The sequence below is a fragment of the Setaria italica genome, chromosome IX, assembly GCF_000263155.2.
Source record: "Setaria italica strain Yugu1 chromosome IX, Setaria_italica_v2.0, whole genome shotgun sequence".
NCBI classification, from domain to species: Eukaryota; Viridiplantae; Streptophyta; class Magnoliopsida; order Poales; family Poaceae; genus Setaria; species Setaria italica.
In genome coordinates this window covers 45,756,357-45,779,451 of record NC_028458.1, presented here as the reverse complement: position 1 = coordinate 45,779,451, position 23,095 = coordinate 45,756,357, and the positions used below count along the sequence as shown (strand labels likewise).

At 47.1% G+C, this 23,095-nt stretch overlaps 2 protein-coding genes and 2 pseudogenes across 2 annotated transcripts; 2 read left to right on the top strand and 2 right to left on the bottom strand.

The window, feature by feature from the left end:
- Positions 1 to 6,136: 6,136 nt before the first annotated feature.
- Positions 6,137 to 7,066, bottom strand: LOC101774882 (annotated as a pseudogene).
- A 2,910-nt stretch (positions 7,067 to 9,976) lies between these two features.
- LOC101763920 (uncharacterized protein HI_0077) lies at positions 9,977 to 12,959 on the top strand. The gene is made up of 2 exons (XM_004984243.4): positions 9,977 to 10,685; positions 11,899 to 12,959. The coding sequence occupies exons 1-2, from the start codon at positions 10,101 to 10,103 to the stop codon at positions 12,463 to 12,465; spliced, it is 1,152 nt and encodes a 383-aa protein (XP_004984300.1). The 5' UTR covers positions 9,977 to 10,100; the 3' UTR covers positions 12,466 to 12,959.
- A 4,863-nt stretch (positions 12,960 to 17,822) lies between these two features.
- Positions 17,823 to 19,351, top strand: LOC101774485 (annotated as a pseudogene).
- A 999-nt stretch (positions 19,352 to 20,350) lies between these two features.
- Positions 20,351 to 21,586, bottom strand: LOC101774079 (GDSL esterase/lipase At5g03600). Its single transcript, XM_004986917.1, has 3 exons — positions 21,538 to 21,586; positions 21,205 to 21,426; positions 20,351 to 21,114 (listed from the first exon to the last, which is right to left on the bottom strand). Exons 1-3 carry the CDS (start codon positions 21,584 to 21,586, stop codon positions 20,351 to 20,353), a joined length of 1,035 nt encoding a protein of 344 aa, XP_004986974.1.
- Between the last annotated feature and the right edge of the window lie 1,509 nt (positions 21,587 to 23,095).

Genomic DNA, 23,095 nt, shown 5'->3' with positions numbered 1-23,095 from the left:
TCTCGTGATTACCTTCGAGTTCTTAATCTCGCAATCCTCCCTGCCTACAAATCTACCACTTGGGTAACCTCCTGGTGGACTGCCAGGCTACTAAATCTGACAGTTAGCGCACCAGATAGGGGTGATCATGAGATCCTCCCCAGCGAGCTTGATGGCAGATGTACCATCACCTACGACTGCTTTGTCGCCGGTAGATTCGTCATCACCTACGTCATCGATGGGTCAACAGTAAAGCTGCAGGTGCCCTACTACAAGCGTGGCGATTACCCGATAGCCGCATCAGCTCGACAGCAGTATACCACGCACTGCTACCCATGCAGCCAACATCGCCGACTACTTCGACTCGAAATTGGCTTCGTCAACAACTGTTCATCGACGGCTGCTCGTTCGGGCACAACGCTAACTCTCCAACTCGAACACGAATCAAGCTCAGTCTTATTTTTAATTTAATATTTTACGGCTTCCTTACATCTCAATACACCCTCATGCTTCAATTTCTCCATGTCTCCGTGACTTTCGCCGACCGCCTCGGCTCCTCTGTTTCTCTGTGACTTTCGCCGACGACCTTGATCGCACCCCGACTGCTTTTACAGCTTGGTCTGTCCACTACACAGGTGGTCGGGGGCTACACCCCACGGGTGCCCAGCTCATGCTGGTACTTTTCCGCACAGTTTCGACTGCTTTTGGCTTGTCCATCCCTCTTAACGGTTGCTAAAGTACTCGGGTAGCACATGCCTTAACCCTCATATGTCGCTTCCTGCTAAGCACGCTCGAGTCCGCTCGACAACACCCTGGCAAGATCAGGTGCTTAAACGTAACGGGCTAACTACTCGGGGAAATTACCTGACCTACAAGAGCAAGATGCGCAAGAGTTTACTTCTACAACGAATCAAACTTCCGAGATATTCAATCATTAAATATTCTACATTATGCTACATAATGTTTGCATTGTATTTTTACAGCTCAGAAACTACTCAGCGTGCCTCCAGCCGCATAGCCGACCTAATAGGCTTGGAGGCTGGGTGCGGGAGGCGACTCGGCATGCTTCCGTGACACAGCCAACCTCCCACGCTCAGGGATCGGGTGCGAGAGGCGACTCGGCGTGCTTCCGCGGGTCGGCCAGCTCCTAGGCTCGGGTGCCACAGACAACTCGGCGTGCCTCTGTGCCTCTGCCAGTCCTCATGATCACGCTCGAGGGCTGGGCACCTACTTCAGGTCGGCATGCCTCCGTGGCTCCCTCAGTCCTTGCGCTCGGGGGCTAGACGCCTACTTCAGGTCGGCGTGGCTCCGCGGCTCCGCCAGCCCTCGCGCTCGGGGGTTGGACGCCTAGTTCAAGTCGGCGTGCCTCCGCGGCTCCGCCAGTTCTCGTACTTAGGGACTGGATGCCTATGTCAGGTCGGCGTGCCTCCATGGCTCCTCCAATCCTCATACTCGGGGGCTGGGCGCCTATTTTGAGTCGGCGTGCTTCCGTAGCTTCGCCTATCCTTGTGCTTGGGCACTAGGACGTGCTTTTGGGATCAATTTGTTCTTCCTTTTTGACCATTAGACCAATTATATTAATCGCTTCAATGCTCGAGGGCTACTCCATATGGAGTGCGTCTTGCGACGCCCTCCATGTCCTTCCCTTCGACCTATTGGATGCCCGACATCCATCAGCTCGGCGCTCGACTTCGCCCTGCACGTATTGCTCTGCGTTCGCTCGAATTTTCTTCTTTTTTGAGCACCGTGCAGCCTCTCCGTCACTGTGATACCATCGCAGCTTCAGCTGACCACATTCCAAGCTTCGCTGCGATGTCCTCAGGTTCCTATTCGCCTACACATCGCTCGGGGGCTTGAGGGATATGGGTACCCCATGGGTCCTCACCAACCAGGATACTGGCCAGCCCTAGCAAGTGAGCCTGCCCGACCATAATATGCGGGCCAAGGACATGAAGATACTTGGAGCACAAGTAAGGAGGTTGGGCAATTCAAATCAGCTCAGATATTACGGGATACTTGTTGTAATCTAACTCAGATTGCTTTCCATGTAACAACTGACTAGGATTAGATTCAAACCGACTTGTAACCCTAGCTCGTCAGCCTATATAAGGTAGCCAAGGGCGCCTTCTGAGGGCATCCCAACCTTCCGCATACCATACGAGCAATACAATCTAGTAAAACACAGTACGTAGGGTATTACTCTCCGGAGGCCCAAACCTATCTAAACCTTCGTGTTCTCGTGATTACCTTTGAGTTCTTGATCTCGCAATCCTCCCTGCCTACAAATCTACCATTTGGGTAACCCCCTAGTGGACTGCCGGGCTACGAAATCCGATAATTTTGAAATGGACGGAGTAGTTCAATATTATTTCAAGTTATTTTGTTGAGATGGTAATATCTTTTGGCCTTCTTAGGTCGATAGAGAGGTACCTGAGGTACCTTCACTTTAAAAATTTTGGTCAAAGGAATTTAAAAATACAGTTTAATCTTACTATTACTAATCGGAGACTCTTTTTAAAGCCTTCAGGTGAAGCCACCAGGATCCTAGGTGGACACTCTAGAAAAAAAGAGAAATTCTAGAAATTCTCACAAAAAACAAAACATCTAACCATCAATCGGTAGACTCAACTCATCATAGCCATTGGATCTAATATATTTTCTAAAAAATTACCCACCTATACCATTATGAAAATTGCCTAAAGTAACCCCCTAAATCTATATCTAAATTACCCACCACTGCTATTATTTAAAATAAACTAAAGTAACCCCTAATATTCATCAAAATTACCTGCTTATGCCATTATAAAAATAATTTAAAATAACCTCCTAAATTTGCAACTAAATTGCCCACCACTAATACTTAAAAAAATAAAATAATATTTAAAATTTGTATCTATATTACCCACATATGCTATTATTAAAAATAAACATGAGGAAACCCTAAATTTGAATCCAAAACACATTAATTAACAATATACACTAATATGTGATTCTAAATTATCTATTTCTCACACTATTAGTATATGATAAAATAATTAAGTTATATACGCATGATGTGTGTCACCATTTATAAAGATATAAAGGATGTGATGACAATATAGATTTCTACGTTAAAATTATAGCTCAAATTTAGTTTCTATTAAACAAATTCAAGCGCATACCTGCAATGCAAATTGAAAATTTAAAGATTATAAATGTGGATGAAAATGTGGTAGAGTAATCACTAATAAAATCTATTATAATCAAATAAAGGTAATAATTATATATCTGTATAAGTATTCTGTTTGAATATTTAACAAATGAGAGGCAGTTTAAGGTAACAGTTTTATAACAATGTGACCTCATTTATTCCATTGGAGACTCCGTATTCGTTATCACGAGACACGCTAGAAAAAATTACAAATCCTAGAAATTCTCGCAAAAATCAGAAACATCAATCATAAACTCTAATAATCATAGTTATTGGTCTATTATATTTTCTAAAAATTTACCCACCACTATCTTTATCAAAAAATTCTAAAATAAACCCTAAACCTATATTTAAATTACCGATCATTACCATTAGAAAAAATAATCTAAAGTAACACCACAATCTTCATCCAATTTACTCATCCATATCATTATAAAGCATAACTTAAAATGTCATTCTAAATTTGTATCTAAGTTACACACGTAGATCGTAATTGAAAATGACCTAAAGTAAACACCTAAATCTTAATCGAATTATCTTCATGTGCCTCATACAAAAATGTCCAAAAGTAAACTAATATATGATTCTAAATTACCTATTTATGTTATTGTTAATATAGAAATACTAAGTTAAGGTATATACACACAATGAATGTCACCACATAGACCATTTCTACATGTACGTGAAAAAGTTATGAAAATATTAATTTTTATGCTAAACACAATGCATGGAGGTGCGATACAAAATGAAAAAAGTATGAATGTGGATGAAAATATATATAGGGTAATTACTAATTAAAAATCAATCATAGCTGGACAAAGATAAGTATACATCTATATAAGTATTATGTTGAAGTATTGAAAAAATGAGAGAGTAGTATGTAAACAATTTTGATTATTATCTAGGAGTTTAATTTTTAAATAATTTTTAAATACAATAGATTTTAAAAACATTAGCCCTTGCGAGAGCACGGGTTGATGGACTAGTTTCTAGTAATATGTTGTGCTGGAGTTGCCTTTATTCTAGGTTGTGTGCGCGCACGCGGTGGGGGTAGGGGCCAAGGCCCTCCACCCCACCAAGCCATGCAATTTTTTTTACTAAAAATTCAAATTTTCAATAAATTTTAACACTACTTGAGTGATCTCGGTGCAACCATATGTTGATTCTGGCTCAACATATGCTTCATGGCTTATCCCACATCTGTGGATTTAGAGCAAGTACTTTAACTACCAAAAGCAAACCCGTTGTAGTATATACACCCTAGATATGGACCTGGTGTTAAGGATTCTCGGAATAGGCACACATTCCTGTTAACTGGATCTACGAAGTACTCGTAGTTGTGCAAGTACCTCACTTTACGTTTTATCTACTAGTCCATCAACCTGTGCTCCCGCACGGGCTAATATTTTTTAAAAGCTATTGTATTTAAAAATTATTTAGAAATTAGACTTCTAGATAATAATCAGAATTGTTTACCTACTACTCTCTCTTTTTTTAAAATTTCAACATAATACTTATATAGATGTGTACTTATTTTTATCCTGTTATGATTGATATTTAATTAGTAATTACTCTATACACTTTTCCATCCACATGCATACCTTTTCCATTTTGTATCGCACCTTCATATGTATTGTGTTTAGCATAAAAATCGCTATTTTTCATCACTTCCTCAAATACATGTATAAATGGTCTACATGGTGACACCCATCGTGCGTATATACCTTAACTTAGTATTTGTATATTAACAATGACATAAATAGGTAATTCAGAATCATATATTAGTTTACTATGGGACATTTCTTTATGATGAACATGATGATAGTTAGTTTAAGATTTAGGTGTTTACTTCAAATTATTTTTAATACGATATACGTGGGTAACTTAGATACAAATTTAGAATGGCATTTTAAGTTATGGTTTATAATGATATGCATGGGTAAATTGGATGAAGATTACGGGGTTACTTTAGATTATTTTTTATAATGGCAAAGCTAGGTAATTTAGATATAGGTTTAGGGGTTCACTTTAGAATAATTTCATAATGATAGTAGTGGGTAGCTTTTTAGAAAATATAATAGACCAATTACTATGACTATTAGAGTTTATAGGATTCGTGTTTGATGTTTCTGATTTTTATGAGAATTTTTAGGATTTATCTTTTTTTATAGCATATCTCTTGAGAATTAATGTGGAGTCTCCAACGAAAATAAAATAAGTTCACATTGCTACAAAACTATTACCTTGAACTACCTCTCATTTGTTAAATATTCAAACACAATACTTATTATCTTTATCCGATTGTGATAGATTTTAGCTAGTAATTACTCCATAATGTTTTCATCCATATTTATGATCTTTAAATTTTTACATTGCATCGTAGGTATGCGCAAGAATTTGTTTGCTGGACCCTAAATTTGGGCTAGAATTTTAACATGGATATTTATATTTTCATCACTTTCTCTATATTTTTATAAATGGTGAATGATGATTATATCATATACCAATAATGTAAGAAAAGGAAAATTTATAATCATATTGGTGTATATTTTTAATGAAGGTGATTTGGATTCAAAATTATTATTCCCTTATGTTATTTTTAATAATGGCGTATGTGGGTAATATAGATGCAAATTCAAGGGGTTACTTTAAACTATTTTTTAAGTATTAGTGGTGAGCAACTTGGCTTTAAATTTAGGGGTTATTTAAATTATTTTTTATAATAGCATAAGTGGGTAATTTAGATGAAGATTATGGGTTAGTTTAGTTTATTTTATATAATGGTAGAGGTGGATAATTTAGATATAGATTTAGGGGTTATTTTAGGTTATTTTCATAATGGCACGTAATAGATCGGCTATGATAATTTGAGTTTACCGATTGATAGATAAATATTTTACTTTTTTTGAGAATTTCTAGTATTTCTCTCTTTTTTTTCTAGAGTGTCCACATGAAATTCCTAGGTGGTTTCATTCAAAAGAAACCTCCAACAATTTTATAAGCCTTGTAAAGCAAAGGTGCGCGAGGTGTTACGTGCTCGATATATTTTGTCTTTGAAATATTCGAAACAACTGTTTATAGTATGTACTTGCACAGATGTTCATTGCATGACACACGGTATAGTATTTTATAAGCACCGAACGAGACGAAGTATATACACGGGCCATCATCATCATCGAGGCGACTCGTGCTCGATCGTGCACGCGGCCTCAAGTTGGTGCCGGGCCTCTTGACGACGACAACGGGGCACTTGCAATTCTGTACGCGGTGGTTGGTGACGCTCCCCATCAGCGCTCTCTGCAGGAAGCGGTAGCCGTGGCTGCCCATCACCAGCATGTCGGCGCCGGCCTTCTCCGCCGCGCCGCAGATCACGTCGCGGGGGTCGCCCTTCTCCACGCACGTCTCCACCCTCAACTGCATGATGCACGTGTATATCCATCAGCTGGTCGTCTTTGACGCGACGAATAGTCTCAATCCATGGTCGACGATCGTCTGATGGGTGGCACGTACGTTGGGGAAGGCGGTGCAGATGCTCTTGGCCTTGGTGTCGGCGGCGGAGGCCATGTGTACTGGTCCATGCTGTCCACGACCTGCCTCGTCAGGATGTACTCTGCACAGGGGAACCATCGCAATCGCAGGAGGCATCCGTCAATCACCGATTAATCCACGACCAGAATCGCATCCGATACGTGCTAAGGGAAGGAGAAAACTACCGACGCCAAGGAGGAGGAGGAGGAGAAGAAGGAGAAGAATCTCACCGGCGCCGTCGACGGCGGGGTAGTAGAAGGGGCGCGGCGAGCGGGCGTGGACGAGCACCACGGCGGGGGGCGGCGCCGCGGCGGCCTCGGCGGCGGAGGCGACGTTGGAGAGGCACCAGGAGAGCGCGTGCAGGCCACCTCAAACGAATGACTTAGCGCGCTAAGCTCTCTGTAACGACTGTCCTTCGCTCTCTGAGTCTGTGTCGAGCACTTATTGCTGAACGCCAAAGGCAGTTAGGCAGAGCAGAGCTATCGCCTATCGATAGTAAAAGCTGATGAGCTGATGGGATGATACCGGCAGTTGCCCAGTCCTGCCAGATGACGTGTCAGCTTGGGGATGTGACACGGCTGCCTTTTTACTGTCCTGACCAACGGTGGGGGCCGTGCTACATGAGACGGGTTTGGATAAGGGAGCGGGGCATAATGGTCAATTGACTGAGGCGGCAAACCGCATGCTACTACTTGTTTCCGTGAACGTGAGCGCGCGGTTTCTTCTGCCGCGGGAAGCAAGGGAGGAATGGGACACTTCTGAACCTATGCATGCTCGAAGCTGAAGGCGAAGTGGAAAAATCTGCCATGCACCAATCCATCAGAGGCTTGGGCAGAGAACAACATGTGTATCTGGTACGCTAGATAGTTATCCACTCCGGCCTCGTGGGCCTATGCCTATCCAAGCTGCCGGATGGAAGCTTGCGAGTGAAAAGCAATCCAACCTTGAAATTTTCCTGCAACATTGCATATCCAGGTTGAGTGCCAATCTGTCGTCTCAGGTCACCGTTGAACGCTAGTTTTTGTTTGGTTGGACGAGGGTGGGCGGGAGTGCATGTACAAGTTTCGTTACGACGCGAGTACATGTGCGTGTGCTTAACTGGATCTAAAAGATGTGCACTATATCAACTGGTCCATCAATTCGTCCAGGCACGGGGCTAATATGTTGTCTGGCCTGTTATGGTTTGAGGCTATCGGTCAAAACTAAGGTCATCATATTTGTTTTAGATTATAGTCCATTTAGATTATACAATTTGAATTATGGGTCATGGATAGTATAAGTAAAAAAGCACTTTAGAATCATCATGGGATCATAAATAACCTCAAATAGCTTATTTTAAATTATTTGCGATCCCAACGTAATCTTTTACCCTACTACACATGAGCTATAATCCAGCTTATATAATTTAGAGGGAAAATAAACGGGACCTAACTTTGCATGGTTGCAATCTTTATTATGTTTTTACTGTTATAATTTTGATAGAAATCAGGGTAAACTGAAACTTTTTTTGATTAAAAATATAGCATTTATTCGTGCATTCTTATCATAGGGAGTAGTGACCGTGAAGAATTTTACACAAAGATGATGCATCAATCAACTTACGAAGACATCATTATCAACTTATGAAGAGGCGACACATTAACATTTTATATCTGCGGGAGATCATGTAGCAGCCAGTGAAGAGACATTATTATATCCGTTTATGTAGATAACATTTTATATATGATCATTTAGAAACTATGCGCAGATATTTTTATCAACTATATAGACTGAAGTGAGCATATGCATATGTAAGGACCTGAAGACCATGTATGTAGAACATTGTACTAAATTTTACATATATTCCGTATTAACTTATGTAGAGACAAGTAGCTTATATAGGTATATTTTATCAAGGTAAAATAGTCACTTTGGTCCCTTAACTTTGCTCAGAGGTTTAAATCCGTCCCTCAACTTTTAGATCAACTAATCTAGTCCCTTAACTTTTTTTTTTCAAACTCGTCATTAGCATAATGTGGCACTCCATGATGACATGAGACTATTGTGAAAAGTCTTTTTTGCCCTTGGTTCCTTCTTCCCTTCCTCATTTTCCGCTGGCACTGTGAGGGATTGTGAGTTTGCATGTGAGCATCCTTGCGGTGCTGTGAAGCTCACCATGGCATCAATGGAGGTAGAGAGGGACTGGTGTGGCAGATCAATGCGAGCTAGGCCGGCGAACCGGGTCATCATGGCAAGAGTTAAGGTGGGGTCGACATGCTGTTGCTGGTGGCTTGCTTGCTGAGAGAAATTGGAGCATAGCAGCAGGCAGCTGCTAGATGCTTATGCTTTCTATTTGTTCCATACTTGGTTTCACGGAGAAGGGAAAATGGGAGCTGATTGGTGTGAAGCTCAGATTGGTGAGAAAGGAGCAGGCAGCTGGTAGCTCGCTTCTCGGCGGTGCTAGAAGCAGATAAAGGCGGTGGTAGTTGTTCCAACTCGGCTTGAGCAAGGAGAAGCAAAGAGCTAGTTATTGGATTTGGTCGGACAGCTAAGTAGGTCTGTTTGGTCATATGGTGGAGTCAAACGGAAATTGAGAAGGGGAAGGAGTGTAGGCCAAAACGGACATTTCTCATTAGTCTTATGTTATTATGGAGTGCCACGTTAGTATAAGGACGAGTTTGACTACAACAAAAGATGAGAGATTAGATTAGCTAATCTGAAAGTTGAGGGACGAACTTGATCCTTAGAGTAAAGTTGAGGGACTAAAACACCTATTTTGCTTTTTATCAATTTATGTGGAGACTATGTAGCAGCTTATATCATATATGATATAAAAGTACCTAACAACATAAACAATGTGGGTCCTATTTTGTTTTGTTAACTATCATCAATATAATGGAAAATAGATTGAAAAGTAGATGATAAAGTTAAGTTACGATGGTATTCCTTTAGTTGTTATAGTTTTGACCAAAGTCAAAAATTTTAAATTATCATCAAATTTATACAGAAATGCACAAACATGTACAACATCAAATATTCAAACTACTTTCAATAGGTAGATTATGGATTATATTTTTATATTGCATTTATTTAATATTGTAAATTATAGTATTTTTATGAATTTGGTTAAATATGGAAAAGTTTGCCTTAAAACAAACTAAAATAATTTACAATTAAAAATGAAGGAGGAAGTGGTATTTAAAATGACAACATGTCTAGTCCCGATGACGTAGCCGCTTGGCAGGATGGCTAAGCAATCCTACATTTGCCGGCCCAGAAAGGAAGAGAGACGGCCCGGAAAGGATGAGACATTCACATTCCTGTGTCTGAACAAAGAACAACCTAGGCAGCTGGTACTGCGGGCCGCCAGCGGCGGCGGCGCCGGTAAACTCCGATACTCGTTCCGCGGCGTGTGCTACTGCAGATGGAGGCTACAGCCGACGCCGGCGGACATAGCAGCGGCGTCCCGGAAGACCAGCAGCCTCCCAAGACGCTGGTGGACTGGGCGCTGCAGATCCTCTCCACGGCCGACCCGGACGAGAAGGCCCGCCTGGGGGACCTCGCCGCGTCGCTGTGGCTGTGCGGCGAGATCCCGCTCCCCTACGACCCGTCCCGACCGGCGCCCCCGCCGCCCGACCGCCCCGCCCGGAGCGCCGAGGTGCGGCTGCTCCCGCCGTCGCGGATGCCCAAGCTGGGCAAGGGCGGCAGCGCGCAGAGCCGGCTGGCGATGCTCCACTCGCTGGCGCACACCGAGAGCTGGGCCGTCGACCTCTCCTGGGACATCATCGCCCGCTTCGGCGCGCGGATGCGGATGCCGCGGGAATTCTTCGACGACTTCGCGCGTCTCGCGCAGGACGAGGGGAGGCACTACACGGTGCTCTCCGCGCGGCTGAGGGAGCTGGGCTGGCGCTACGGCGCGCTCCCGGCGCACGACGGGCTCTGGGACTCTGCGATGAGAACCGCGCACTGCCTACTCGCGCGCCTCGCCGTCGAGCACTGCGTCCACGAGGTGAGGAGCAATGCCTCTGCTGTACTCGTACATTCAACATGTTATCAGTATGAAGTAATGAAGACATGCATACTAGGTTTGATACAATTGAGTCAATACCATGAGTAATGTTGCTTGATGTTGTCTGCTGTAACCTTGAATATGGAAAGGCTAAAATATGCTATGCTTTTCTCAAAATGGTTGCGTTAAACCAACAAAAATTGAGATTTAGAAGGCCGATATTCTTCTTGAAACATGGAAGGTTGAAAATTGGCAGAAAAACCCAGAGGAGAACTTCATTCTTGTGCATAAAATGTTCCCCAATCAGCATCCTTGCCAGGGGTCTCAGTAGACTATCTTGTTGCTATGAGCATGATGTAAGAAAATGAGCTCCCCTGCCAAAGTCTGAGCCTGTAACCGTTTTCTCAATCATTAGTAGTCAACTCAGCATTGCGTTGATAGTCTAAATGTTAAACATTTAATGCTCAAAGGTTTGGAACGGACACACAGCTTCTTCCTCCATTTAGTTAATATCTACATGATTTGATTTGTATAGTAGAAATGCATATTGTTAATTTGTACAGAAGAACATTAAGAGAAAATGAATTATACAAGTGGGTACACAGTGGTGGAGCCCGGATCGGAGCACAAGGGGGTTGCTAAGTGCTGTGCTTGGCAGGGTTCTGTGCTGACGAACTGCGTTAGGCAGGGCACTGACCCTTGGCTGAGCCATGGTTTTGGTCTATGACTTATGGGTTTACTGGGATTTTCTTATCTGAACGGGTGCTACAGCCCCCCAGAACCAGTGCTAGCTCCACCCTAAGGGTACAATTTGATATGTAACTGAACATGGGTTCTGATATTAAATCAGTTGAACTTCAGAATCAAGATATTTGAAATGTCAGTATGCTTCTTGTTTACTCCGGGGGACCAAGTAATCCTTGCAATTCAATTTCTACAGTAAACATGCATAGGACACCATTCCGGAGTCCTGCTGCTGCCATTCACATGCTTTGATTTAGTGCTGCTGCTTTCTGTATTCTCACTGTAAGTTGTCTGCAGATTACAAGGCAGCAATTTTCTCAGTTTTGTGAAGGATGGCATTCATATGAACTGTGTAGTAGTATATAGAGTTCACTGTGCATGATGAACTCTTATTAGTCACATTTAAATATAAACAACTATTCTTTAAAAAACACATACAAACAGCTAACAAATTTAATTTGGAATGCAGGCTAGGGGATTAGATGTCCTTCCAACAACCATATCAAGATTCCGAGCAGGCGGGGATGAACAAACAGCAAAACTGCTAGAAGATATTATTTATCCTGAAGAAGTTACACATTGTGCTGCTGGTGTTAGATGGTTCAGATACCTGTGCCTTAGGCCCTGCAGTGATGATCTGATCTCATATTCAGTTCCTCATTCTGAACCCCACTGCCCTGGGATGCCAGGAGATGGTACTGCTGATGATAAGACAGTTCTGGAGGGGAGAAATGAACTAACATCAGTCCAACAGGTAGAAGATGAGACGTCCAAGATTTCACAAGACTTCAACAGTAATATTAATATGACCCAACAGGTTGAAGATGGCTTGGCAAATTGCAAACTAGGCAACAATGTAGACAAAGATGAAGCAGCAGTTATTCGGACTTTCCATAGGATTGTTAGAGAATATTTTAGGGGACCACTGAAGCCCCCTTTCAATACAGAAGCGAGGAAAGCCGCTGGCTTTGAGCCTGCCTGGTATGAACCCCTGGCAGTGAAGGAGGTACATGTTGAGGGAAAGGCGGACAATTGAGTGACATGCCTTATGTGTATTGGATCCGCTCTTCTGTTAGCATGAACACATGAATGCTTGAAGGCCCCGCTCACCCGAAGTGATTTAGAAAAATTCTTTTTTCTCGATGGTGATCAGGTAAGACGGAAAGCTGGTAAGCCATTGGCTGGACAAGCTGCCCATTTCTTTGTACCCCTGCCTTATCACTACAGCCACGGATTGAGCGAAAGGACTTGGCAGATTGAACTGAAGACTATAAAGAAGGACACTGAATACCCGGCCAGATATATGAGAACATGGAAGCATTATGCTGTTTTTTTTTTCACTATTTGTGCTATGCTATAGCAGGCCAGAAAGCGCATAGATACGGTAGGTGTTCCAGTTTTCTTTTGTTAGCAGTGAGATGTTGGTGACCTCTGTGATCGTTTTCTTTACCACGGACATACTTACTGATCTGGAACTTTACAAACCAAGCTGAACTTTGTATTCCATTAAATGAACTTTGTTTTTACTCATACTCCCTCCGTTCTTAAATATATAGTGTTTGGGACAAGCAAATTAGTTCATTTTTGAACTAACTAGCTTGTCCTAAACTAAACGTCATAACGGAGGTAGTAATTGCTTAAGTGAGCGGCCGCACTGCACTGCAGGTACGCGGCTTGGAAGTATATTGTGGGAGCTGTGCATTGCAAGTTGTCCTGTCCAGTATTTGTGGCCATCAACTTTGTAGGTTTGATGGGCTAAAAGGAACAGAGATGTAGACATCTCTAGTCCTCAACTTGTTCGTTTGTGCTCAAAAAAAGATCCCTTCATTGATGTGTTATTCTGCCTGCCAGGTCAGCTAAAATTCACTTGGGTTTTGAGGGGACCAGGCGTGTGAAATGTTTGTTGCACACCCCTTTTGCTCTTTGTGAGCAAATGATGATGGCACAAATAGAAGAAGGGTCGACGTCATCCCGGAGATTGCCCAGTTAAAAACGAAGGCCCTAAGTCCTCTTGGTTTCTCTTTCTCATACTATGATAAATGGCATTGCTAAAATGTGCGTGCGGTCTTAAGCGTGAATAATATAAGTCATCTTGCGGCAATCATGGAGTTGTACAAATTACGTGCCTTCCTGTCGGATTTGGACAACTAATAAGGCCGTTTTCAGATTTGTTAAATTTTGTGGTTACGTGTGACCACGACTCAGCAGGACTATGATAACAGTACAAGTTTCCAACACCAGAAGCGTCATTATCTGAGAAACGCCGCCCTTCTACATCTCGAAGAATAATATAAGCACCTACGGCTCTATTTGGATTATATGAACACACAAGATTCTACGGAATAACACCGAAAGAAGCCCGGATGATTACATGTACACCTCAAACGCAAGAAGCCCGGATGATTACATGTACACCTCAAACGCAAACAGTACAGTAGACAGCAACTCCAAGAGGTTGCTAATCTTAGAGCAACTTCAAAAGCTCCCCAAAAAATTCTTCCCAAAATCATGTATTGGGGGCTATCCCAAAAAAATTTTCCCCTAAAAACATATCAACCCACAGCAGAACGCTAATACCTTACCCCCAATATTTTAAAACAAGCCACATCATCATAATTGGGTCCATTAGTTGTTCCTCAACAAATTTGAAGAACGCTAATAGCTTCAGCTCGTGTGCGAGGATGCCATGCAGACACCACCGGCAAAGCCTGATGTCACGGCTTCCCTCACACGAGAGCTTGAATGCTTGATGGAGCATCACATCACAAGATCTTAATCACCCAAACAAGGTTAACTACACTGAATTGCTACTGTCAGCAGCATCTTGAGCCACCGCCTCGGGTTGCGAGAGAACTTAATGCCTTCGTCCTGAGCTCCCCACTACCGCGTCCCGAGCTCCCCACTGCCACATCGTCCTCAGCCATCCTCCCACCACTGCTTGCGCCGTCCTCGCTAGCACAGCCGCCATCACCTCTCCCTTGCTCTCTTCCCTGGACCAGCCGGCCCTATCCGTCTCCCTCCCATTTTCTTACTTCTTCTTCCCAGGAAAATCAGAGCAGACGGCGTAGCTCCCACTCGCCGGCCAAATTCGCCAGTTACACCCCACCTCCGGCTGATTCCTCTCACCACCGGTACCACAACCTCCCCATCTCCATCCAAGACCAAACCCTAGGCGCAGCCGAGCTCCACCCCGACGGGAATCACAGATCTCGCGGCCTCCATTGCCGCCGGCCGTCCGAGCTCGACCCCGCCGTCGATCTCCTACCTCCGGCCACCGTCTGCGCCATCCAACAACTCAACTCGTGCCGCCGCCCGCTGGCCCGGGGCCCTAGGACCGCGTCGCCGTCGAGATCCGGCTCGAGCGCGACACCCTCCACCAATGGCGTCTTCGGCTCACTGCGCCGCGCCTCCCCGAAGTCGAAGCACAAGGACCTGAGTTGGGAAATGAGCGCGCGAGGGGCGATTGGGGGAAGCGTCGGCTCCCGCAAATATGCGGGAGAAAGGAGGTGGGATTCGGGTTCCTGTAGTTTTTGGGAAACTTTGCGGGAGCTGTTGGAGTGTGGATTTTTTCGTTTTCTCCCTAAATTTGGTTTTTGGGGTGTTTTACAGAGGCTCTTGGAGTTGCTCTTACCCAATACCTTTTTTAGAAAAAAAAGAGAAAAAACGAACTCCAACAGTCCACCAAACCTTCCCCAATTTCTTCGCAACGCTAAAAAACAGCCTACCACCGCGTATATTTTAGTGTTGGCGTTCCTTCCCCAATCCCGATTCCCGCGTGCTCGGACTGGGCCGTGAACTTGTGTCTGGCGCTCAGCCTCGGCTTCCCCGCCGCCGTCGCCCTGTACATGGTCTACGGCCCGCTCGGCAGAAAGGTCGTGCTCCCGGCATCCACCGACAACGAGGACGCCACGGCAGTACTGGACGAGTCTACGGTCGTGAACGCCTCCTCGCAGTACAACAATGGCAGAGCGGCGGTCGCCAAGGCGGAGTGGGCTGGCGGGTTGCTGGACCTCGCCGACGACCCGACGGTGGCGGCACTATCCCTGACGTGCACGTTCTGCGTGTTTAGTGGAACATGGAGCGCCTGGGATTGGGGAACATGTACGTTCACGCCTTCACGTTCGCGATGCTCTGCGCCGCACCAGTGCTTATCTTCGCCGTCGCCGCGCTCAACATCCACGATGCCGCGCTAGGGTCCGTCGTCGGCGCCACCGGTGCGCTGCTATCCGTGCTCGGCCTACTGTACGGCAGATTCTAGTGCGCGCAGATGAGAAGGCGGCTCGGGCTGCCAGCCGACCGATCAATGTGCGGCGGCCGGCCGTCGACCGCGGACTACGTCCATGCTTTTTTAGTGAAGCACAATGCAGATATCAAAGCCCTCATGCTTTTATTAGAGAGCTGGCGACTGATTTTGACGGACGGAGGAAAATCGCGGCACCACTGGAGATCGCTACGCAAGGGGGATTCTGGTCACGGCGGCACCACTGGAGATCGCGACGCGAGGAGGCTCTTGGTCACGGTGGTGGGGAAAAAAAGCAACAGATCCTAATGGGCCCAGTATGATGACGTGGCCTGTTTTGAAATATTGGGGGCTATTTATTTGCAATCTGCTGTGGATTGATATATTTTTTGGGGAAATTTTTTTGGAGAGCCCCCAATGCATAATTTTGGGGAAGAATTTTTTAGGGTACTCTTGGAGTTGCTCTCGTTCTTTGGAAAAGGGATACGGAAATGCTATAAGCCATGCGTCCGAACGCGAGACCCCCGTCGGGCGGCTACGTGGCTCAATCTGGTCCGAGCGTTCTCTTCCACCAGACACTTCTAGACGCGGTCCCACGGAAGTCTCCCCTGCCTTATCCTTTCACCCACCCTTATCCCTTCACCCACCGCTCCTTTCACCCAACAAATCTATCTCTCTCTGGACCTCTGCTCCACCAGGGAGTGGGCTTGGCCATCGGGGAGCTGCTCCGCGGGGAAGGCCAGGTGTGGGCCGCCGCTCCACCAGGGCTAGGGGTGAGCTGTGCCGGCCGCCGGAGGAGCTACCGCATCAGGGGACGACCCCGACGCTGCCGACCCCTTCCTCGTCTGCCACGCTTTGTCGCTGCCCACCCTGACCACGGCGGCCTCCCTGTCGTCACCAGCGGTCGCGCCTACCTAGGCCGCTGCCCCTTCTCCTGCCCCACCTTGGTCTCCGCCTCTGCAGCCTCCCAGGCCGCCGCCCTTTCTCTTGCCCCGCCTCCACCTCCGCAGCCCCCCAGGCCACCACTTGAGTGCTGGGGCACGGTCGGGCGTGGCCACCGCTTCCCCTAGGCTAGGGGCGAGCCGCACCAGCCACCGGAGGAGCTGCTCCGCGGATAAGGGCGTCATCCACCCGCTGTAATCCTCCTCCCCATCATTTCCTAACACCGGATTCCGTTGTGTAGTGCTCCTCCCGTCAGGTTTTGCTGCATGTTGCAAGCGTATGTTCCATGTGTTTTAGATGTTTCAGATGTATGTCGCAAGTGTTTTATATGGATGTTGCAAAAGTAGATCCAGATGTTGCATATGTTCCATGTGTTTTAGATGTATGTGGCAAGTGTTTCATATGATGTTGCAAAAGTATATCCAGATGTTGCATATGTTCCATGTGTTTCAGATGTACGTTGCAAGTGTTTCATATGGATGTTGCAAAAGTAGATCCAGATGTTGCATATGTTGCAGTGGCTATACACGTATGTTGCAAACGTCAGTTCCAAATGTTTCATCTGTTTTTCATATGTATATTATAAGTGTTTTATCTGTATTGCATATGTTTCACACATATGTTACAAGTGTTTCATCAGGATGTCGCATATATTTTGCAATGGCTTTTCAAGTGTTTTCCGGCGTTTGCAAGTTTTTGTAAGTGTTCTAGACATATGTTTGTGTTTCAACTGCTTCGGACCTATTTCATTTGGATATTGCAAAAAGTAGATCTGGTGTTGCACATATCGCAATGGGACCCACGTGTTGCAGCTGCTAGGACACCGTCCAGCGGACCCACACGGTCCGACGCGCATGTGCGTGGGAAGGAGACGAGGGGGAAGGGGGGCGAGCGGCCCCACATGGGGTCGGCGGCGCGTACCCCATGGGGGCGCGTGAAACGGAGGCAAATGTGGATTTTTTCAAGGTTCATCCAACGGTTACGCTTCACCCAATCAAGGGCTGCGCATGCGTCCGACGCGAGCAGTCCGGATCGGACGATCTGGACATCCGGACAACTAGCAGGTCCGAAAGGGATAACATAACTAAGCTCCTACAACTTCGGCTGATGGAGACAAAAATGGTAAAATAAAAACTACTAAAATTCTACTGCAAAGCGCTATATATGAACGCGTATGGGCTTGGCCTGAGCAAGAAAACCAGGCCCCAGAAAAGATGGAGCACGAGGTCTGGTTGCTCTGGGCAACGCTCGCCGCCGTCTCGCTCCTCTACTACCTGGCCATCCTCAGCCGCCGTCGAGGCTCCGGCCGGCTGCCGCCGGGCCCCCGGCCGCTCCCGATCATCGGCAACGCGCTGGACCTGCACGGCAACCTCCACCACGCGCTCGCGCGGCTGGCGCGCACCTCACGGGGCGCTACACCGTCGACGCCGTCCACGCGCTCGGGTGGGCCGACCGCTCCCTGCTCAACATGGCCAGCTCGGACCCGCTGTGGAAGCTGCAGCGCGGCATCCTGGCGGCGCACGTCTTCTCGCCGCGGAGCCTCGCGGCGGCGCGCGGCGTCCGGGAGCGCAAGGTGCGGGACCTGGTCGCACACCTCCGAGCGCGCGCCGGGCGGGAGGTGGACGTCGGCAGGGCGCTGTACGGCGGCATGATCAACCTCGTGTCGAGCACCTTCTTCTCCGTCGACGTGGTGGACGTGGAAGCCACCGGCGAGTCGGCGCACGGGATACGGGAGCACGTGGAGAACATAGCCGACCTGATGACGAAGCCCAACGTCTCCGACCTCCTCCCCTTCCTGCGGCGGCTCGACCTGCAGGGGCGGCGCCGCGAGGCGGCCTGGCACCTGGGGGAGATCTACCGCATCGTGGACGGCATAATCGAGCGCAGGCTGGCCGAGAACGCCGACGGCAGGCACGGCAACGACTTCCTCCAGGTGCTCCTGGATCACATGTCCACGGGCAAGATCGACCGCGACACCGTGAAGGCCATCGTGTTCGAGGTCTTCATCACCGGCGGCGACACGATCACGATCACGGTGGAGTGGGCGATGGCCGAGCTGCTCCGCAACCCGAGCGCCATGGCCAGGTTGCGCGCGGAGATCGCCGGAGCTCTGGGCGGCAAGGAGACCATCGAGGAGCCGGACGTGGCGGGCCTGCCGTACCTCCAGGCCGTGTTCAAGGAATCCATGCGGCTGCACCCGGTGGCGCCGCTGCTGGTGCCCCACAAGGCCGTGGAGGACGGCGTCGAGGTCTGCGGCTACGCCGTGCCCAAGGGCTGCACGGTCTTCGTCAACGTGTGGGCGATCATGCGGGACACGGCGGTGTGGGACGAGCCGGACAGGTTCATGCCGGAGCGCTTCTTGGGCAAGGCGGCGGACGTGGACTACAGGGGGAAGGAATTCGAGTTCTTCCCGTTCGGGTATGGACGGAGGCAGTGCCCCGGCATGCCCATGGCGGAGCGCGTCGTGCCGCACCTGCTGGCGTCGCTGCTGCACGCGTTCGAGTGGAGGTTGCCGGAGGGCATGGCGGCCGAGCAGCTGGACGTCAGCGAAAGGTTTAAGACTGGCAATGTCCTGGCCGTCCCTCTCAAGGCCGTGCCCGTCGCAATTACCTAGCAGGAACCATTGTACTGCAAATGGTGTCCGGTAGTTGTTGTAGCGAAATGTTTCTTGTTTCTAGCGTATGATTGATGCTCGATAGTGATATTTTCTGAAAGTATGGAGGTGATTGCATTACTTGTATCATTTTATGTATAATATTACTTTTTTTTGGAACACAGTAGTATAGTCACGAACGCTTCGTTTGGACGGGCACATCACCTAGTCGCAGTAGTATAATTTTTAAATGCGAGCTCATTTTTAGTGAAAGGACGTACTCTCGCCGGGACGGGCACATCACCTATGCGTTGTGAGGTCAACTCTGATGATAGTAATAAGCTTGCACCTGGTACTTCCTCAGTTCTAAATTATAGTTCACTTTATTAGCTTTGTTCTAAACCAAAGTTATATAAAAAATATAATAATATCTCTATCAACATATTTCTTAGCGGTTATAATGAAACTATAATTTGACGTTATAGATCTTAATACCTTTTTTATGAACTCGGACAAAAGTTAAAGAAATTTGATTTCGAACAAAACCTATACGACTTACATTTTAAAACGGGTAGAGTAGTATCCTAAATAAAAAAGAATTATAAAATAAAGTAGTTCTCGCAATGAATGTAAAATTGACTAGAAGAAACCTCAATGACCAAATTGGAACTGCAGAAAGTACCTTCCCATCCAATTACTTTTTTTAGAAAAAGAAATTTTTATTCTGATCTTTGCAAGAATTTTGCCCACAACCAATACAGTTCCTGCATACAGCAGTTTTAGAGAAAAGCTCTTGAAAAACAAACCAAGCAATGATGCGACTAAATAAGCGCTACGCACAACAGAAGAAAAGCACGAGCTTGTGGCCATTATTTCAAACAATAATATTAGCACTAGTCACTTGTAGAGAAACCGGCAAAAACATCCAGAAATACCACGCCACAAAAAACAAAATTCAGCAAGCTGTTGGTACTCTAGCGGTTGGATACAGAACAATAAAAAAACTGCTGCTACTAATATTCTCTTAATGAAATACTTGAACGTTTTATAAAAAAAGACTCACTCGCATGACCTAAAAACCTAAACCTAGAATAGACTCGATTGAAGCTACTCACTGGCATGTAACAAACTAGAGTCTAGAGCTATCTAGATATTGAGGTAGTTCTTGATGGACTCCTCGAACTCCTTGACGACGGCCTTCCATCCGGCATGGGTCGGGTTGATGTCGTCCCAGTAGAAGAACTTGTCCGGCTTGGAGCCCAGGCTGTACTGGGGCTCGCCGTCCTGCACCTGCCCGCAGAACCCACTCTGGTCGAAGCTCTCGCAGCACGACTCCAGCCTGTACTTGAACTGCTTCCATCGCGGCGACGGGCCCGCGTAGTGGCTGAATGCGGCTTTGAGGTCGAGGTTGAAGACGGCCTCGTTCTGGAACACCTTCTCCTCGAGGTAGGAGTTGTGGATGCTCGCGACCTTCTGGCTGTCGCACTTGCCATCGTAGACGCCGTCCTCGGACCTCGACAGCCATGGCGTGCACCCGAGCGGGGGCAGCGAGGTCACCACCACCTTCTCGACACCCAGCTCCATCAGCTGGTCCACGGCGTCGGCGATCTTGTCCGTCACCTCTTGGGCCTTGGCCCTCACCTCGGTGCTGGACATGTCGTTGAAGCGCTCGTAGTCGCGCCTGCCGGAGAAGGCGATGAGCGCGACGGAGTCGGTGAGGTCCTCGTCGATGGTGCCGTGCCTGACCAGCCTCTTGAACTTGTCCACCTGCCTGCCGAGGTTGGGCGCGTCGCTCGTCCCCTCCACCACGCCGGCGCCGCCGACGGCGAAGTTCATGCCGGACGGGTCGACGCCGTCCTGCTGCCTCTTACTTTCCGCCGGAGGGGACTCCTTCCTCCCAAGAATCCTCGCTGCACAAATTAATTAAAGCCCCCATGTATACTGATCAGACAGGACCAAGATTTATATAACTGATGATCATATCCGAGCTTATTACGTACCGAAGAAATCAGAGAGGACCATGCCGTTGGAGAAGCGGCCGCTTGGAGCGGTGCCGTGCTCCTTGTCGTTGCTGCCGTACGGGTAGTACCATGCGCGCGTCGTCTTGGTCAAGTCCGCTAGCGGGAAGTTGCCGGTGTCGGCGAACTCGTCGCCGAACACGAACAGCTTATACCGCCGGCCCGAGTCGCGGTCGCGATGGCGCCGGGACTCCACAGGACCAGCTGCTAATTAACAAGAAACAGCGTAACATGCAGATCGACGTTAAATAAAGCTCCGAGAACAACTAAAACAGTTGTGAAATCAATTCGAGAGCAAGTAGAACGCGAACATACCGTTCAGCAAGAGCACGAGGGCGCAGACCGCGGCGAAAAGAAGCTTCATGTTGGGCGATCGAAGGCGAGTTGCGCGGGGGGCGCGGGTGCGCGCGGACGAACAAAGGGTTGCGTCGATTGGTGATGAGTCGTGGTGGCAGGACGACGACGTGCGTCGCAATTTATACACGGGGAAACATGGAGATCCTTGGGGAGCAGTTCCGAGTCCTACTGGGAGGCTCGCTTGTTTTTTGCATTGTTCGATACGGACAGCACTTGCCCAGTCCACCGGCGACTGTAACTCGTTTACAAATCATACTCCAAGCTGGTACACTGACGAGCAACAAAAGCAGTTGCATGCAGTGTCCAATCATGAAAATGAAAAGTCGTTTATTACATGCATACCGGTATGAACTCAGCTAGAGGGCACTTCGTTCCTTCTCCTAGCTACAGACGGAGACGGATACATGAGCTAATCGAGTAGCCATGGAGGTAGAGTTCTGGTGTTCTGCGCTATGCATATGCATCTTCACAAGCTCACCTAAACAGATCAGAAAATTATCTTCCACAGTACTGGTGTCAGATCCAATCAGCAAGATTTCGGGTGTTTGTTTGCATAGAGATGAGAAGCACATGGCGGTGATATTTTAATGGGTCCAAACTGAATTATTGAACTCTTAGAATTTTAGCCTCAGCCCTAATGTAAAGATTGGGCAATAACCAGCTGCATGTAATAGTTAGCCCTTGTAGAGTTTGTTGTGATTAATTTATTCCGTAATGTAAATTTCTCATAATTTAATATTGCACTTTTAACTTTTGATGTGAGGTTGTGAGGTCATTCTCAGCTAGCTGACTACTCGGAGGGAGTACCACATGCGGACACGCAACACATCTATCCTGACCAAATCTAGTAATCGACCAGTGCAATACAACGTACGAACCAAACCATTGCCGTGCACACCTTTGCCAGGTGCACAACTGAACATATTTAAAATATACCCAGAAGGACAATTTTGCATGGACACTTGGACGAATGGGAAACGAGAGGATTCTCATTTTTCAACATTACAAGTCGAGGTCAACTCTCAACTCATGAACGGAGGGTGGCAGGAAAGAAATGTAGTATAGCTCTCGTGCTTTGGTGTTTAGCGCGTTAACGATGGCGACGTGATTGGAATAATTCAAGATTATTTCACACTCTTTGTGCAACGGAAACAATATCTGCTGTTAGCTTTCTTCGACCACCATAGTGCCGCCGGCTTTATTAGTAAATTTCATCGAAATAGCTAGGATTACCGTTTAGCGTGAAGTGACTGCTATTCCTAAATTCTAAACACCCCACAATCGCGAACCTTTGACTGCAGTAGTTTTTCCGAACACCTCACAATCACTTTCGGAGCTCCTATCTATCTATCTGGGGCGGCGGCTGCCGCGCCGTCACGCCGACCACCGCCGCACGCTCTTCTTAATCCCATGGGCATCCTCGCCCCCACCACCGGTCACCGACCGTCCGACCCCACCCAGCCGATGGTGCTACCGCGCCGTCTCACCTCCGCTGTCGGCCGAACCACCACCACCA

Bases quoted from the DNA above. Each gene is read 5' to 3' on its own strand.
- LOC101774079 (XM_004986917.1), bottom strand. From the start codon at position 21,586: ATGAAGCTTCTTTTCGCCGCGGTCTGCGCCCTCGTGCTCTTGCTGAAC. The intron at 21,427-21,537 runs GTATGTTCGCGT...GTTAATTAGCAG, and splicing joins CCTCGTGCTCTTGCTGAACG to CTGGTCCTGTGGAGTCCCGG. The intron at 21,115-21,204 runs GTACGTAATAAG...TAATTTGTGCAG, and splicing joins GGTCCTCTCTGATTTCTTCG to CGAGGATTCTTGGGAGGAAG.
- LOC101763920 (XM_004984243.4), top strand. From the start codon at position 10,101: ATGGAGGCTACAGCCGACGCCGGCGGACATAGCAGCGGCGTCCCGGAA. The intron at 10,686-11,898 runs GTGAGGAGCAAT...TTTGGAATGCAG, and splicing joins TCGAGCACTGCGTCCACGAG to GCTAGGGGATTAGATGTCCT.